Raw genomic sequence first — 15,285 nt, 5'->3', positions numbered from 1 at the left:
TCAAAAAGCGTATGATTTGTACATCAATTTTCCCTCTTTTTATTTATTTATTTTCGCCTTCCATCCACTCTTCTCAAAGGAGTTGCAACATATTTTGAGATTCACATTGATTGTATAACTTCCCGTTCTGAACGCAGTCTTATGTGCCTCGGTGCATTATTTTCTTTCCGCACTGATCCTTTATCGGTTTATTTCAGGGAGAGACTATTCTCGGAGAACCCGATCAAATTCTGACTCTTGGAAAAACTGAACTGCCTTATAGTGTTTTCCTAGAATACATATTTGCTCTTGGAGAGAGTACATATAGGTAAGTCAGATTGCAGAAACATTTATTTATATAATATTATGGATAGTTGCTCACATATTCAATCCAATAACGGAGTAAAAAAAATAGCGCCATTTTTTTTTATTGAATTGAATATGTGGACAACCATCCATGTTGGTGACCTGGACGTGGTGTTGATGAAAGCAAGATCACCCCAATATAATGTTGTGACATATGTTGGAGTATCATCGATTTGTCGTATAAGCTAATGGCAAATTGCATAAGGTAATGGTTATTCTAGCAAAATATCATAACGCAAATAATGTTGATTTTTAAATACTCAATTTTTCTTTCTTTTAAGCATTATTTTATTATAACAAATAGAATAATTCAAAATTCAGACTACAAAACGTTAGGAAAAGTAAATAATCTAGAAACAAATCAGAATCACTGAAGAATGTATGACTAGAAACGCCACCTGTATCAGCTGGAGAATATTTGTAAAGAAATAAAAGTATCAATAAGGAATGAAAATTCCTTATTTGTCCTGGGTCGTACATACACAACTACTCCCAAAGTTCCCATCCTTAACAGCTATGCACACTTCACAATGACGTCGCGTGGGGTTTTAAATATTATTGAAGATATCCAGCATTTTTCCACATATGAAGCACAATTCAAGATCCTTGATAAGAAGCCAGAATATATGTCATCTCAGCATTCGCTTTTTGTGCTAACTTCCCCAGACATTGTTGGAAATTTAAATTACAAACTTCTAAACCCAACTACATAATTGTTAAACAGTGCCATCGGGTAATGAATTTCGGCCATTATTATTTTTTATTATTATTAAACAACGGAGAATGAAGCAAAATAACAATGTTTATGGTTAAGCAACACGCTCCGGAAATAACGAAGAATCTGATATAAATAAGTAAAAAATAGGAAAAGGGCAGGTTAACATACAACACATAGTGAAAAAGTCTTAAGTGAATGTCTTACTAATAAAGATATTAAAAGTCATTCAATGATGATACCATATATCATTCCTACAAAAACATCATGATCTTCATTATTCGTGCGGATTATATTTTGGCACCAAATCAAAAAATTTCCTATACTATGTTTGGTGAAATGATGTTTCTTATAGGGCAGGTAATAACGTAGTGGTCTGGATTACCTTTATCTGCATAGGTGCATCAATCATAACAATATAACCCAAACTTGTGGGGATATATCACCTACGTCTTTTGCTCAACTGATTAAATATTAAATTAAAAGAAGCTTCATTTACATTTACATGAGGTCCGAATAGGAATTAGACTTTTCGTCTACGAAAAGTTCCATCTATCCAAGCTAATTTCGAGGGAACATTTCTTGAGATTTTTTTAAAGATAGGATTTAGGAAGATCGATTTTGATATTCATAACATTCGCAGGCGCGGAACAACCTGGCTGGTAGAGCGCTGGATACACGTCTCTTAGGTTGCGAGTTCGAACCCTGCCGGCCGAAGATTCCCCGCGTGCTTGGTGGCTGAAGCGCGTATTAATCTGTCGTGGTCACAAAGTCCTCCATGTCGAGAGTACTGGATCAGGGGTGATAGTTCTCCGATTCATGTCTAAATTACGAACTGCGGAGAGTGAATGAAGCCCGCCCCGCAAAAAGGTTTGTGATGTGTGTGTGTAGCTAAGTCGTTCTCTTGGCCCTAGATGGCGCTACCCTGAAAACAAGAGACACTTCCCCACCGGCTTAAAATCGCTGTCTTCGTAACAGCGGGCTTGTTCATGACAAGTGCCATAAGAATCAACAACATAACACTCTCATGATTATCCTGTCAAGCAAACTAATAAGCAGCCTTCTTCTCTTGTACTCCCGAGAGCCTTTTAACCCAAAAGAAGAGAACTTCAATTATTTAGGAGCTCTAGACATAAAAAAAATGTCTTGAGTAATAGGCGAACCTGTTGGAGGATTACAAGAACTAGGATTTCGGCCATGCATTCCTATGTAATTTTGATTTCGGCCATGAATTCCTCTGTAGTTTATATGTTGAATTTTAAACACCTATATAAGGGCTTTTTTTAAACAATAGGTGGTACTTCTTAATGAGAAGATAGAACAATATTGGAATCGTTAAAGCTTAAACAAGACATTCTGTCATGGAGTTAGACATACGTAGTTAAAATATCCAGTCAAGACTAAACTTCATCAAAATTTACGTAAATAACTTTTTTATTTAAATATATATTTGTTTATCATTATTTCATGCTTCCGTTTTTTAATTTGCATTCAAACTTTGTGCTTGTAAAAAAAAGTTCACAATGGAAATTACACTGAGAAAAATGTTGGCTTCTGAGAAGGGAAAGCGAGTAGAAAAAATTTCCCAAATATAAAATTGTTGATTTTTAATTATTACTAAGGGGTTTTATTTTTGAAATGAGATGATTGAATTAAAATCCATAATGGCTTATTTATTTTTTCAATTCTACTTTCATTGATCTTATTAATTAGTAATTTTCAGTCCTTAAAAATGACACATATCACTGTGAAGGTACAATAGGGAGACAATTTTAAAATTATTTGATTAAAGCTTTGTGTGATTGTTTTTTTAAAGTTTTATATATCTTTATTGAATGCAATTAGTAGTTTGAAGTATTTTAAAATTTTGCCTTGGAGATTAATATTTCTTTTTTTTTCTAGTTTATTCCGTCAATCATTTACGTTAAAAAAAACCTTTTAAATATTATTTTGTATGATACAGAAAAGAATTTGAAATTTTATGCTGCGTCTTCATTAATTGATAAAAAATCAAGTAAAGTATAACCCTTGATAAAAGGTTTTGCAAGGGGTAAAAGATATATCTTCAGTTGTATCTTCATTAAGATTGAAATGCATAGAACATGCTTTTCAAAATGTTTATTTATCCTTAAATGTATCTTCTCATTTCTTCTTTGAAGAATTTGGCATTTTTGCGCGCTTCGCTCATTCAGCAGCTAACTTTTTTGAGCTCAACTTCTATTTATATTTTTTCAAAGAAAATTGTTTCCCCCCCCCCTTTTTCGTTTCAGTTTTAAACTCCCTCATTTTGAAACTCAGAGTGTGAATAAAGACTTCTGAAATAAAGATTGCCAAAACATCCAAAAAGCATGTGACTGAAGCATATTATTGCATTTTCTGTTGGTTTTAAGTTTTTGTTTTGCTAGTTTCGACACACGTTCTTAAACAATACATTAACTGAAAGTACGCAGTTCTAAAGAATGAAGAGTTTTTCGGAGAAAAACTGATATTTTAGGAAGCAAACTAAAATTTCCTAATAAAATCTAGGAATCAGACGTATTTTGGAAATTCTCGAGTTTTATTAAATTGAACACATTCTCCTGTTCAGAAAAACACGTTTTGTTTAGTTACAAAATTAAATATTTCAGATATGATGGTTCGATTACCAGGATTAGAATAACATCACTTTTGAATCTACATCAGAACAATTTTGAGTTGGAGGTCTACATTTTGAAGTGCTTTCAGATAACAAGATGTATACCAGAACTTCGAACTTCTAGGCCAAACCAACAATCAAATAATACAAGAACAAGACGAATATAACAACAATATGAGTGTTAGTTGGACTCTGCTTCATATAAATTCGACTTCAAAATATGAGAATCAGAAGTTTCGAAATTTGCTTGAGATGAAATTATAAATTATGTTTAAGTTCTAAAAGTATTGAACTTATCGTCGTATTATATAATAAAAAAAAGAACAAACTTCAATAGCGACTAAGCGTCGGAGTTAAATGCCATGTGACTACAAGGTATATTTCCATAAGGTATTTTCTATATGGTTTAAGTACGTCTCTGTTAACCTTCGTATAGCTTTAAAATAAAGTTACTAGAGCAAATTCAGCTGGTTAGTTCATGTTTACCAGAATTTAATTCAGTATATTTACCCCGTATTCGAATTTTCAAAAAATGTTATGATTGGTCCTGATTGGACTTTTGTTTTAAATACAGTAGACTTCGTTTGTAGTGATCAAAGATGTAACGATAAATCAGTTGTACTGAGTAAAGTAGCGAAGAATGGGTCTCCTGTATCAAAATACATAGAAAATCCTCCGATTCTAATGGTTAATAATTTGCTGATAATAATCAATTTCAATGTCCAGGCGGCACGGTATGAATGCTTTATTAGAACCAATCAAAAAAGAAACCTGATTCATTAAAAAGTTTGCATATTTTTCAGAAAACCAAACTGAATGAACTAATAAATAAATATTGTATTACAATATTCTTCGCTTGTAGTGGTCACGGATATAACGATCAATCGATCGTTAACCGTAAAACCGATAAACGAATCTCTCGAATCAAAGTACATAGCGAAAGGTACATGCTTGTAAGGATCAGTTTCGATGCCTTTTTTGGCATGAAAGTTTCGTATGAACCAATCAAGAAGATGATCTTGATTCACTGAAAAGTCATCAGACCTTTCCAACCTGGTTTATAGTTGACATAAATTGAGAGACAACTACAGATGGAACAATTTGTCATATACGAATGAATCGAAGAGATGGCAATATATAGCATGAGGATAATGACAATGAAGAGGATCAAGAAAAACCACCGTCAACCCGCGAAACTCTGCAAGCCCTTTGATCCTTAAAAAAATTCAGTCCAATACCGTGCTGAATCTTTTATTAGTCATTATTCCTATGAAAAATGTATCCAATGAATATGTGATACATCAATAGTTTCGATAACTTTTTATGTTTAAAAAATTAAATATGTATGAATATTTTTCAATACTGTACATTGCATCAATTTTTTCCATTTCAAATTGTAATTAATGAATAGTACGAATTATGACGTGTGGTCTTTTTTATGACGTCCTTGTATTCTTACAGAATTGTATTATTTTATAGGGATTTCGGTAGTACTGATCATTGGGATGTAAAGATTATTTTGTCTTGGACAAAAAGTGATCTGATGTATAAGCCCTCATTGGTCATCAATTTTGAGATATAATTCTGGTAATAAAAATGTATAATTTTTTATTCTTTCTGCAGACCTGGCTCCTATCACCTACTAGAGCACAACTGTAACTGTTTCAGTCAAGAAGTGTGCCAATTCCTCACAGGAGGCCCCATACCAGCAGAAATAAGAGAGTTGCCACAAGAAATTTCTGCGAACAAGTGAGTAATTATTGGTTTTCGTTTACACATCTTTTCTGTTCAGGACAGGAACTTCAGCACACACCCCTCAACTTTCATTGAAACTTTTTGTCATTATTTCTGCATATCTCTTTCCTCACAGAAAAGGTTGGCGATATTATGAAAACTCATAAGAAAAGGAAAAAAACTTTTGTTTGGGACATCCTGTATTCATGAGTTTGGAGCGAAAACCTATTGTCCTGTCACAAAATGTCAACCCAAACTGAAAATTTAGAAAAGAAAGAACTAAACTCTGGATTACTTTCCTAGCAGCTTAAACAGCGAGTGAAAAAAATTCATTAGCGTGTTTGACAATTTGTTGTAGAAAAGAGAGAAAAGATATGTCTCTACTTCTCTATTGGGTCTGTGAAATTAACAATATATTTCTCATTATAGAAAAAATTCGCAAATAGACTTTCTTTATTTTTTTCTTATTTCATCTAAACTTTTTTAAAGAATTTGAAAATCAAATATAATAGACTGCATTGTAAGTCAAACAAGCCAAATTGTTTCATTTGCATAAAAGGTCAGCTTGGCACCATTTTTTTTTCTCTCTAAACATTCTTTTTAAGACAGTAAAACCCTAAGTATTCTCTTCATGATACATAGTTGATAGTAAATTTTAGGACTAGTTTAAACTAACGTTCAAACCCACTACTGACTCTATTAGTAGCACAGTTGTATTACACTCAGATGCCTTATTTTCATCGCTTTTTTTTATCATTTCATTTATAAATTTGTTCAACATAAAAACACTGTCTCTTTACTACATGTTAATCAACCTTTTTATTTCTTTTGTTGTAAATAGTTTTTTTTAGAAAAGATAAAAGATTATTTTCTTTAAAAATCAACAAATATACCTCGTAATATAATACAATTTTATATAAATCCTTCAATTAGAGAGAAATGGATTAAACAGGTATCAGAATCTAATCTTTACAATTGTTCAAAGGCATAACAATTGGTATTAAAAGAGAGAATTTTATTTATTATAAATATTAAAATGCATTTATATATTTTTTTATTATATTTATTATGAATATTAAATATAATAAAAAATTATTTTTATTTATTATAAATGTTAAATGCATGAGACCTTGGCTTTTTTTTGCAGTGCTACTGAAATTTAAAATAAATAATCATTACGTCCCAAATATATTCAGAAATCGACGCCGAGAACATATTTGTAAGAAAATGATTTCTCGTTATGAGGGAGAACTTATATAAATTCTTTCAGTGTTGCCAGAATTTTTCAAACATTTTTATTTCACTTGAATTGTTTCACGTGTTTGTAAAGATGGAAATTTAAAATTGATTTTTTTTCTCTTACTTTTTAATGTGCTAGAGGTTTGAAAATTTTTCCATCTCCGAATTGTCAATGAAAAGTACTTACTTTTAATATTTTCTGAATCTAATTATCAATCAATAATTAATTAAATTAAAATACGCTTCCGTATCAAAGACGGCATCTGGTAACGAATTTGAGAAATAATTGACTTCAACATTAAAAAATAAATAAAAATTGAAAACTCCTACCACTTTAAAACTTTTCAATTAAATTTACTTGATTTTTAAGCGGAATAAAGGATTGAAATCAAGAAATATACCTGACAATCCGCGACGTCTGCCCACTTTATCTGTCCACTTATGATGATATTAATTATGATATGGAACAAGAAATGTTCATTAAAATAAAATGGCTAAATACTATGCATATCGAAAATGGGAATTGAAAATTTTGTAGAAGATAATTTTTAAAAGAAAGTCTAATTAATCCTTTTTAAACTTTAATATGAACAGTTTAACTAACGAATTAATTCTTAAAGTACAAAATTGGGAAACCTGAAGTATTTTTTTTCTATTCGAGATAAAGAATCTAAAACTGAACCAAGACAAAGAACTAAAATCCATGGCGTTTGAAATTGAGCTAAATCTCAGCTTTGTAATTCTTTTTCATAACTTAATTTTTACATCAATAAAAACAAACAAACAATTAATCTCTTTTCTTAAATTCGTTCAGATGTGTGAGTAAGCTTACGATAACTTTCTCTATGATGGGCTAGATTTAGCATATAAAAGAACGCAATGGATGGTTATTATGATACATCCTATTTTGCTCTAGATTATTTGGATACTAGTACCGAATTCTAAAAGTACAGAATGAGATTTTGTATCAATGCACTTCGTAAAATACATCACATCAAAAGAGAAACTAGAAGAGAAAACAACAATGTTGAGAAAAATTTTGATAATATATGCTTTTCATTCATTTATAAAATTTAATAAAAAATAAAAACAAATAAAGTCTGATTTTTTGTTTATTTTCACAAATTTTTCTGTTTATTTTCACAAATTGCAAAACATTTTTATTAAATTTTAATTACACGCATTTATTTTAGTTCTATTTATTACTACTTAGAAGTTGATGTAATATCTGTTTCTGATTTTTTTTTTACACTTTTATTTCAATTTCTCAAAAATACTTAGGAGTCATGGCAGTTTGAAATTTAAAATATGGTAGATGACTCTGACACAAATTTTTGTTTTGTTTATTGTTAGAGATTCTCATATTAATTAACAGAAATATTATCAATTAAACAAATGAAATTTCCTCTAATCAAATAAATATTTTAAATTAAATTATTATATTAATTTTAATTTCTCTTCTCAATAATCATTATTTTCTAAAATGATTCAGCACTTTTTGATACTCCTGCACATGTGGATATTCAAAAATTAAGTTGAATTTCAGTTTAGAGTGATATTTAATTTTAGGTATAATCTTAAAGAACAAAAAGGAATAGTGACGCGGTATTTCGACGAAAAGAACTTTCGATTACTTCAAAACTTTCGAATGTTTCCAAACCTGAGAATAGAAATTCACTCCGGCAACTGACAAAAGAAAAGACGCGGTTACTGCGTAGGAGTCCTATTCACACCCACTTTCGAAATTTTCTGGAGCCTGCCAACACAAGTACGTTGAACAGTAAACAAAGAAAATGGCAGAAGATAAATTTTAAGTAGAATATTATAGGATACTTTATCAATGCCATGGCATCTACCCACTCCATTGACTAGTATTGAAACTATTTTCTTACTCGTAAATGCATTTGCAAAATTCAGAACGTATAACTTGGTGTTTTAGAATAAATACCAGTATACAATAATAGCCAGTTAAATTCGGGGCAAGCGTTCAAGCAAGTTTTATATAAAAAAATGAACAAAAGTTTGTATCATTTTTAATTTCTTGCTACAAAGCAAACAAATAACTGGTATAACTGGTATAATAATGGTATAACTGGTATAATAAACAATAACTGGTTATAATAAACTGGTCAAGCCAGAGAACAAACGCCTTGCGTGATATTAGAATATAATAGTTACGAAATATCAACTTTTGGCGGGAATTTAGCATTATTACTGAATCTATCGTGTGATTCTTGGCGAGTTTGTTTTATTTTTGCGAATAATCCCTAGCATGCGGTTAATAATATCCGAAGATCGAATTTGTACTTTAGACACGTTTTCCTCAATCAATTGAAACAAAGATTTGCCACAAAATTGCACTTGTCACAAAATCCCATATCTAATTTGATATATTTAAGTCATTGCGTGTTTGAGTTACAGCGTTAACATGTTTCTGAAAAAACAGACTAATAAACAGTCATTTTGTTGTTGGTTTTGTCTCAAACTTTGGCAGAGACTACCTTGTAGATGTTAAATCTATGTACCAAATTTAATTAAACTCTCTTTCTTTATTTTGTAGTTATCGTGTATTTGAACAATCAGACAAATAGACTCCTATGAATGAATTTTATTCAAAATTTGATGGAATTCTACAAATTCGATGCAAAAACCGTATACCAAATTTTAACCGTATAGCTCAAATTTTTTTTAGTTGCCTTTATCACAGACAAAAAGACAGATGAACATTTGTCAAAAATGTGTTTTTCGTACTCAGGGAGATCTAAAATGCGAAGATTCGTCGAAATCTCTTCTAATTTTTTGATTCTTTTAAACTTTTTCTGTACTACGTGTACGAAGAAAGTAAAAAGTATAATCATCATAAAATGAGTCCATATCCTTTATGAATTTCAATGTTTTAAACTTATCTGATTATAAATTTTAAAAAAACACTCACTGACTATATGATCACGCATTGAATATGATACATACAAAGAGAAATCATAGTAATGGTTGAAAATTTTGCCCTCTATATTTTGACAAACCTTCATGTTTCACTTTCCTGTTTTCTTCTTTGTGCGTTTATGAACACGCTAGTTCATGAACACAAAAAATACAGTAGATGAAGTTTAGCATGCGATTTCTCGATCAAAATTATACCATTGCATAAAATTTTGGAATAAATTATAGTTATCTTTCCTGAACTCCAACATTAACACCATTCTTAACATCAACTTTAATTCATATTGAATTTATAACGGCTTCATTCACGGTTTTCTTATTCATATTGCCAATCATATCCAAGAAAAACTTGTGCAATCGCGTTTGCATTGCGAGTTTGTAATTCATCTAGTGAAAAAGCAAATAAATATATTGTTTGTTAATCGTTGTGGTTAGAATCAAAAACTCATAGAGAAATCTATACTTATAATAAAGATAAATGCGTGTGTGTATGTGTGTGTGTGTTTATTTTAGTCCGATTGAGATATAACTACCAAATTAGGCTCATATATATTTTGGAGAGTAAAAAATCCTCTTAGAGAGATTCTTTTAATTCCAATGATAATTTTAATCAATTAATAATAAATTAAGTTTTGCCGTTTATTCGTAATAACTTCAGAAAATATTAGTGCATAAAAATTAATTTTACATATCTGCAAAATTTAAATTTAATGATATAAAAATTAGTTTGAAAATACCAATTTAATAATCGTGTACATTTTCTCTAAATTTTGGCAATTTTCAAAAACATTTTTTAGTTAATTTCAAAAAAAAAAAAAAAAAAAAAAAAAAAGATAATATTATTGCCTTGAAATTTAAAACATTTTCCTTGTTTCATCTAATATTTAATCGAGCTGATTTTATCCTTTGTTGAAAGCTAAAGATATCTTCCCAGTGAACTGGGCGTCCCGGGTTCGAATCCAGGTTCGGGCATGATTGTTCTTCGTCTGTGTTCTATCTGTGAGGTGTGTGAATGTGCCACCCTGTAAAAAGGGGTTGTACAAGCGAATGTGCGAGTTTCATCTTCATATGAGCTAAAGTCAGACTTCTGCCCTCGAGTGCTCAGGGGTCTTTACCCTCAGAAGCTACTGCACCCCCTTTCCGTGATAACGCGGGCACGACATCATCATCATCATCAAGCTAAAGATGAAGGATTTTGTTTAATAATCGGTGGAGTTTATAAATATGAATTAAAAAAAAGTAAAGTTACAAATCTATGAAATTTAGAAGATAGATGAATCGGACATATACATTTTTCATAATGTTATGATGCCATGAAGCTGGTATTTATTAGAAACGTATATAAACAAAACTTAAGTACGGTAATTAAGATAACACAGCTTTAAAGTCATACAATTTGACGAAGCCATGGCCATGAAATGATATCTTGAGCGATTTAAAGGAAATTAAACATAACCAATATTCCCTGAAGAACCAGCTATTCGTCATATGGGTCTAGTATGAAATCTTTCTGTATGTGTTTTATGATAAGTTAAGTTGACAGCTTACAGAAAACTGCGAGTGCCACTGGTGAATTGTATCACACGTATTTTTATCTGCTACTATCTGTTTGTAAAAAGAACTATACTAAAATACACAGAATCTAGATTATTTTGTTTAAATCTAAATTATATTGAAATAGATATTTTATTTCTAAATACATCAAGCTTACAGTTAGAAATATTTAAATGAAAGTAATCATACATTGACGTTATTGATTATTTCAGAGATCATATGAAAACAGTCTCAATAGACTAATGAATGAATCAGTACCATAAAGACAGAGGATGGGAACAAGGAGTATCTGAGCGCTAAAATTTCGTGTGTTTATCGTCCTTTTTTAACCCAAATATGAGAGAGCGAAAAAAAAAAAAAAAAAACGCCATCTGAGCAATATGGATATTTTAACAGATGAGACAGCATTTGTATCCCACGAACAGCTATATAGACAAGATATACACAGCTCCACTTTCATTCAAAATACTTAATCTAAACGAATGGAAGAAAAATAAAATGGAAACTACAAAACATTGCGTCATTTAAGTTACTTCCTTTTATTTGTGCTACAGTATGCTTCACTTTAGATCATCGTAGTACATTGATTATAACTACATTTTTAAAAAGTCCAATTCATCGCAACTCGCACGAATTTTTATATATTTATCTCTTATTTTAGAAAAATCGATTAATTTAATACACAGTTAAAGTAAGTATAGTTTTAAAAGTGATTAGAGATGTTTTTCTCATCTGTTTTTTTTTTTAAATCTATTTTAAAGATAATTATTCTAGAGCTTAAAGAATTTATTTTCCAAAAATAAAAATTAAATTCTATCATGTATCTTCGATAAATAATCAAAACTTTAAATTGTGATCAAAGTAAACTTTTTACATGTTCAAGACAGTACTGACATCAAGACATCCGTGAGATGATATTAGAATATCAAAATAACGTCATTTTTCTGTGAATATAGATGTTTTAACTTCGCTTAAAAACATAAAATTTGAGGAAAATAAGATTTTTGCCGAATAAATATTAATATGATAAAAAATTTCGAGAAGTAATTAATGTTTTAAATGATGCAAACATATTAGTGGCTGAAATTTAAATTACTATCAAATTAAATCCTGTAGTGAAATAAATATTAGTTTTATAAAATTATTGTAAATATTGGACTGAATCTAACAATTGGCATTTTTGCTTTTTAATTAAATTTAATTTAATTTTGCTCAAATCAATTCATTTGATTTCTTTTAAGTACTTCATGTTATTTTTCCCTGCTGTTTTTATAAAAGGAATTTTAGCGTGCTTTTACAATTATTCATTTTATTATTCTGTTTTATTTTTAACTTCCAACTCTTCCTCTGATTGATAGACAAAAAATTAAAAGCCTACTTCACCTCTACTTTTCCTTTTTCTTTTATTCTGTCTTTAATAAATCATTTCATGAAAGTTTTAGAAAAAAAAAGCTTAGAATAGTTAAATCAACTTTTATAAAGAATTGAAAAAGCTTTTAAAAAGTTTTTTAAGACGTTTTGAAACGGGTCTTTTCTTTTTCTTTCTTCTTTTTCTATATATTTCTCAAAATGGAAGTCCATCTTCGGCAAATGAAATGGGATAGCACATATACGAAAAGAATACATAAAGAAATTCCTTTCCTGTTAAAAATAGAAAACTGGTAGAAGTTATACTTTTGTTCTTTTTAAACAGGAAAAAATGTTTTAGAATTTTTATTTTAATTCTTTCCATCTCTGAAGATGGTTATTTCTATCACTGAGTTATCTTTCTTTAACAACCGCAAGAAACTTCTACCGAAATATTCTGAAGAGCAGTACTATTACAACACGATCTGAATGTTACTTTTTCGAACGCTGTATGGTTCAGTTGACAAATGCTTGCGCAAATTCTGTTAGCAAACGGATACGATCTTCAGAGACTTTGTCCATTACTCAGATAGCAAAAATGAAACGTTTCCTTTGAATCGTAATAATGACGAAGACGTACTTTGGGGTTGGAGAAACTAGTCAGCAGGCAGATAGTGGATGTCGAGACACATGCCTCGGTGAAGAACCCTTTCTTCAGCAGACGAGGGAGATGAGTTCATCGTATTTCTCCAGAACAAAATTGGGAAGGAAAATCTATTTCAGGACGGTGCGTTAGTTTGGATTGCTGCACCCCGTATGTGCAGCGGACGCCTGCCTCTACTATTTGCGTGCAGTTCTCCGCGGATGTAGAGGTGAGTACGAATGTTCTTTGTCTCTCGGTGCCTGTGCTAAGATCATTCATTATTATGCAGAATCCACGTTCATTAAGTAGCCGTTCATTCACCGAAAAATCAAGTTCCGTTCCAAAAAAGATAACGGGACCGAAATGTTAGTTTCTTTTATGCTATAAGTTGAGCAATAAGAGACCTATTATATAATCTAGACAATGAACCTCGATCAACCAAAAACAGAGAAATGTGTGGTAATTATCCTTGATGTTGTAAAATATTTGATAATCATCAAAAATCGCTTTTTGCCAATAAATTTCGATATTTAAGAGAAAAATATACGGCGGCAAAGCGTAACTTTAGATTATTGTAAAATGCATTTTAGTATGAAATTTTTATGCTCAATAATTTATCGGCTCTGTCTTTTATTTTTACCGATTTATTCTTTTTTAAATGAAATTAGAGTTATTTTTAATTATTATTTGAATGGAATGCCTGCGTGTAACTCCATATGCTTTTCCAATAAACCGATTTTTTTAATTTAAATCAAATGCTATAGAAGCTCAATTCTACAGTTTTAAGGAATAACAAAGACAGGATTCTTAATAATAATAATAATAATAATAATCCATTTGGGTTTGCTCATTTGATAATAATAATAACGGATTTTAAATTATTTGACTAAAAAAATAAGACATCATCACATTCTAATATATTTATTATACAAAAATTAAATAAACTAATTTATGTGTGTTAAGCAAATCATGTTTCTTTTTTTAGTGGAACTGCATCCTGGACATTTAATAGATGAATCATGGTACATTTATGTTTGATACCATTACGTTATAATGATCTAAGTAAATGGTGAAAGACGTTTTAAAATATATTTTAGGTTTAAGTAACATACATCGCTGGACTGAATTCATATTTATTAAATATACTTTTTTTTACTATTTTGTAAAAAAAAAAAAAAAGAAATATTTTTATTAATTTTCTTGGATTTTCAATTATGATACAAGAAATGCCTTTATTATTTAAGATTGACAAAACAAACATTGACATGTTTAACATTCACAAACTCAGTCATTAGATAAAAAGAAAGAACCGATCAGAAGTTCCCGGTTATGAAATATGGTTGTTATACAGTTTACGCTTAAGAAACTGTCACTTACTTTAATCAGAGCTATTCCTCTTATGTGAAAAAAATATTGTGGCATTTAAAAAAGTATTTGAATATATTTCAGATTGTGATGCAGATATACATCAGAACTATGATAGTGCAATATTGCATATGTGAAAAATAGATTTAAAGGCAAAGTTGAAAAAGAAAAAAAACGATGATAATTCTATTTAATATTCATAGAAGATGACTACTGTTTTCTCATCGAATAAATTCTATAAATAAAAAAAATGTTTCTATACTTCAAAAATATATATTATTGCATATTATAATTAGTTAAATTAGGTGTATTTTAAAAGAATAAATAATTTTCTTGTAGACTGTATATTTTTTCATTCATTTTTGCATATCCCATAACATGCTAAATAAATGCAATAAACATGCAAATTTAAAGCAATTCAAAACATTTTGATGATGTAATGAACAAAACATAATTAATACGACATAATTAATGTGTGCCTGTGTGTATGCGGCACTTTACAGGATAGACCGTTTGGTTTAGAGTTACCGAATTCCGCACAAATATACTTTGGAAGATGGAAATGTACATCTCGAAGCGATTTCTTTTAAATTTTAATTATAACAATTAGAAATTATATGGAATTTTGACATTTTTCTATAACTTCCGAAAATAAAACAACACTAAAACTATTTTGTCATTTTAAATTTTACTTTTTTAATTATATCAATTTTTTTATAATTTTCATAATTTTAAAAAATTATTTATTGTTTCATTTTTAAAAATAGA

The 15,285-nt window shown here is 29.7% G+C and overlaps 1 protein-coding gene across 1 annotated transcript in view; it reads left to right on the top strand.

Annotated features, from left to right (window-relative positions):
* LOC129965740 (uncharacterized) overlaps positions 1 to 15,285 on the top strand; it is a 64,009-nt gene that overhangs the window by 29,901 nt on the left and 18,823 nt on the right. Inside the window, exons 3-4 of the mRNA XM_056079877.1 lie at positions 198 to 307; positions 5,319 to 5,444. Coding sequence (XP_055935852.1) covers positions 198 to 307; positions 5,319 to 5,444 — 236 coding nt within the window. The remainder of the gene's footprint in view (positions 1 to 197; positions 308 to 5,318; positions 5,445 to 15,285) is intronic.

Source organism: Argiope bruennichi, chromosome 4, assembly GCF_947563725.1.
Source record: "Argiope bruennichi chromosome 4, qqArgBrue1.1, whole genome shotgun sequence".
Taxonomy (NCBI): domain Eukaryota; kingdom Metazoa; phylum Arthropoda; class Arachnida; order Araneae; family Araneidae; genus Argiope; species Argiope bruennichi.
The sequence above is the reverse complement of the archived record's forward strand: the minus strand, read 5'-3'. Positions and strand labels throughout refer to the sequence as shown.